A 3,325-nucleotide genomic window follows, 5' to 3' on the forward strand; every position below is an offset into this window, starting at 1 on the left:
AGGTAAAAAGAATGTCTCCTTATAAGTAATACAAAAATAAAGAATTATGTATTTCGGCTGAAATTTTAATTTAACTTCAAAGTGCTATAGATAAGCAAAAATTTTAATGGCCATTTATAAATGACATAAAACAAGGAAATGGCAACGTTAACTGTTATCTCTCAGAGTTATAACGTTATTAGAGGTATTCTGCGTTGATTGTCCAATTGCCCAACTTTGTCGATTATGACACCAACTAAGTTGATACTTGAGATAAATGCTTTGATTCTTAACGGTCACAGAAATAAAACTTACTACATAAATTATCAAATAAATGTGGGTTAACTATCAAGACAATTTTGTCAGCGTATATTAGATACGAATACGTTCCATCGTTTCTGAAGGAAAGTAAAGTACAAACACTCTTAATTATGTAATAGAAATTAACGAATACAGTTTGCCTAAAAATCTATACATAATAAAATTGAAGTGTCTGTATGTATAACCGAGAAAAAATCGTCGTGCATTTGCGATACTTATACCGAATTTTTAAAATTTTTGTCTGTCCGTGTGTTTGGAACGGCTGGATTGATTTCGACAGGACTGTCGGAAAGGTATTTGATGCTCGCTGGCTTATTATAGGCTTTTTTTCTGCGTTGCCGAAGTCGCGGGCGATCGCTAGTTGTATAATAAAATACTCAAATAATTCTAATGCTCATTTAATTCATTGAAATCGATTATACAAAATAATTAATCGTTTTTTTTTACGTTTAACAGTCGTTAATGCTGATCCCAGTGGAGGAATCATTAGATAACGCGGTACATATAAGTTTGACGAGATCCTGTCTTGCTTGATTATGTACATCCAAATCAATAACATCATTTAAAGTAATAAAAGGTACAAAATTTATCACTTGCATAGGAATTAACGACGCATTCTCTGATATACTTTCAAGATCATTATTATCTGTTGCGAAACAATTTTCAATATTATTGATACTTAATCCAACATTTTCTGCACATTGGTAGCTATTCTGTAAGAATGCTGGATAAGGGCTTGAAAATTCACATATCATATATTCTAATTGTGCTTCTTGGTTATCTAGAAGATGTAGTGCACATCTGTGTAGTCGATTTGCCCAGCAATCGTTCACTCCGAATTGACAGATCAATGTGCCATTGTCATCGCGTCTTGTCCTTCCCCAAGGAAAGTATTCGATATTCAAATATTCACTGTATAATTCAAATGCCGGTACTAATTGTTGATTAATAAAACGTACTGTATCACTGCAACCGGCTGTTGAACCAATGGTTATTTTAACTTTACCATCAACAGTACTTATATTTGCCAATGAGAATGGTAACAGACACAAAATAATAGCCAAAAAGATTTTATCCATGATGTTAACTGTACAAAATTCAACGTTAAACTAACTTAAATTTTGAATTACAATTATAGCTAATTTTAAGATATTATTTTTGGATTTGATTTAAATTAATGGAACGTGTATTAGATAAGATTATATCGATTTTATCAGTTAATATGTTTGTCGTGTGATACATTACTTATTATGTACGATTAATTGGTATCAAGTTCAATTATCGATGGACTTGATAATTCACTGATCCATGAACTCTCCTTTGATTTTTTGAGAGAGACAAATTATTAGCTTGCCATGAAGACTACACACGTTTACATTTATGTTGTTTCTGAGATATATATTATATAAACAGCAACTGAGAAATTACACGTAATTTTCCATTGAACTGTGTGTTATCTTCCTAATACTATAATTGCGAATGTTTGGGTGGAAGTTTGTAAAAAGGTATAGATGTAGATCATAGTTTGGAAAAACACATGGGCTACTGATTAAGTTTTCTTTTTTAAATCCGCGCGTAGGGCGACAGTTAGTATTTTAATAAACAAACAAACGAGCAATTAATCGCATAAGATTTTAAAATTGATGTATGCTCTTTTCTTAAAGGTCTGATATTAACAATTATATTTTTAATTGCATCTACATTTTTTTTTAATTTGAAAGCCTTAAAAATGCAATATAAGTATTAGGTGCGCAACTAAGTTCTCGCTTTTTTTTCGATAAAAATATAACTTTATTATTAAAAAATGGTAACAAATGAATCATTCAAAGTATTGCCCATCGCTAGACACAACTTTTTCCCATCTTGATCAATAAAAACAGAATAAAACATCTAAATGAAAATGTTCGCCGAAATGAAAAAAAACAAGATAAACACTTACAAAGTAATTCTAAAAATGTTAAAATAAAATTTTTAACATTGTATAAATTTTAAAGCCAGCTTTGTCTAATAAATAATATTTTATTCACAAGACTAAGATAAATTCCAAAAAAAAAACAAGAATTCATTTTCACTAACGCCCTCTGCACCCTAAAATGTTTCGAAGTAATCTCTTAAGACTACATAAAAAACACTCAAATTCTTTAAAGTTCATATTTTCTTTGTGCAATTTTTACAGCGCTGTCGTACTCTTACCTTAGCCGAAATGGATTTAAGTTTAAAAGTAAACAGAATTGGATTTTTATTAATGTTATTTTAAATACACCTGTTACACAGTTTATCTCTCTTAAATAAAAAAAAATACCAGTTCTTCGCCGCTTTTCTTTTTTAATGTTACAAACATTGTATACAAAGTTAATAAATAAAACAAATCTTTTAGTATACTTTATAGCTTCAGAGTTTTATTTTAGCATCCACTTACCCTTTACGATTTAAAAAGAGTAATTAAATAATTTGTACATAAAAATGCGTTTACATTTTTTATATATTCCCGAAAGACGGAGATACAAGGTTTTATGAATTACTCATTTAAATTCTAAAAACAGATTATTCATTTTTAATATACATTTACTTAAGCAATATAAACATATAAACTGCATATTATAAAGTCCAATCTTATCTTACCTTAAAATATAAATAACAACAAGATAAGAAAGGACAAAAACGGTTACATTTTAATCTGAATTTATTGCATAATACAGCAGGTATTCAATTAAGGTTAATGTACTTAAAAATGTAAGAGCTCCCCTCCGTGAGACGCGTGGTAGCCGACAACCGCAATATTAATGAAATTGACTTCCCCAGAGATTGAACCCGGACCCCCGTTTCCCGTAAACTTTGCCTGTGCTAAACGATTATACTGTTCTGAGCAAACGTAATGGAGTTATCTATATGTTTATATATTAACTTTTATGTATGCACGTTTTAATGATGATTATAATTTACGCTAACGTAAAACAATAAAATACACTTAATGATAATGGTAAAACTTTGTACGACATTTTTGAAGTAAGTGGAAAGCTGGAAT

The 3,325-nt window shown here is 29.7% G+C and overlaps 1 protein-coding gene across 1 annotated transcript; it reads right to left on the reverse strand.

Annotated features, from left to right (window-relative positions):
- Positions 1–697: 697 nt before the first annotated feature.
- Positions 698–1,419, reverse strand: LOC106122017 (GILT-like protein F37H8.5). The gene has a single exon (XM_013317864.1). The coding sequence runs from the start codon at positions 1,377–1,379 to the stop codon at positions 750–752; it is 630 nt and encodes a 209-aa protein (XP_013173318.1). The 5' UTR covers positions 1,380–1,419; the 3' UTR covers positions 698–749.
- Between the last annotated feature and the right edge of the window lie 1,906 nt (positions 1,420–3,325).

The sequence above is a fragment of the Papilio xuthus genome, unplaced genomic scaffold (genome assembly GCF_000836235.2).
Source record: "Papilio xuthus unplaced genomic scaffold, Pxut_1.1 DF826933.1, whole genome shotgun sequence".
NCBI lineage: Eukaryota > Metazoa > Arthropoda > Insecta > Lepidoptera > Papilionidae > Papilio > Papilio xuthus.

Coding starts and splice junctions, on each gene's coding strand:
- LOC106122017 (XM_013317864.1), bottom strand. CDS start 1,379: ATGGATAAAATCTTTTTGGCTATTATTTTGTGTCTGTTACCATTCTCA.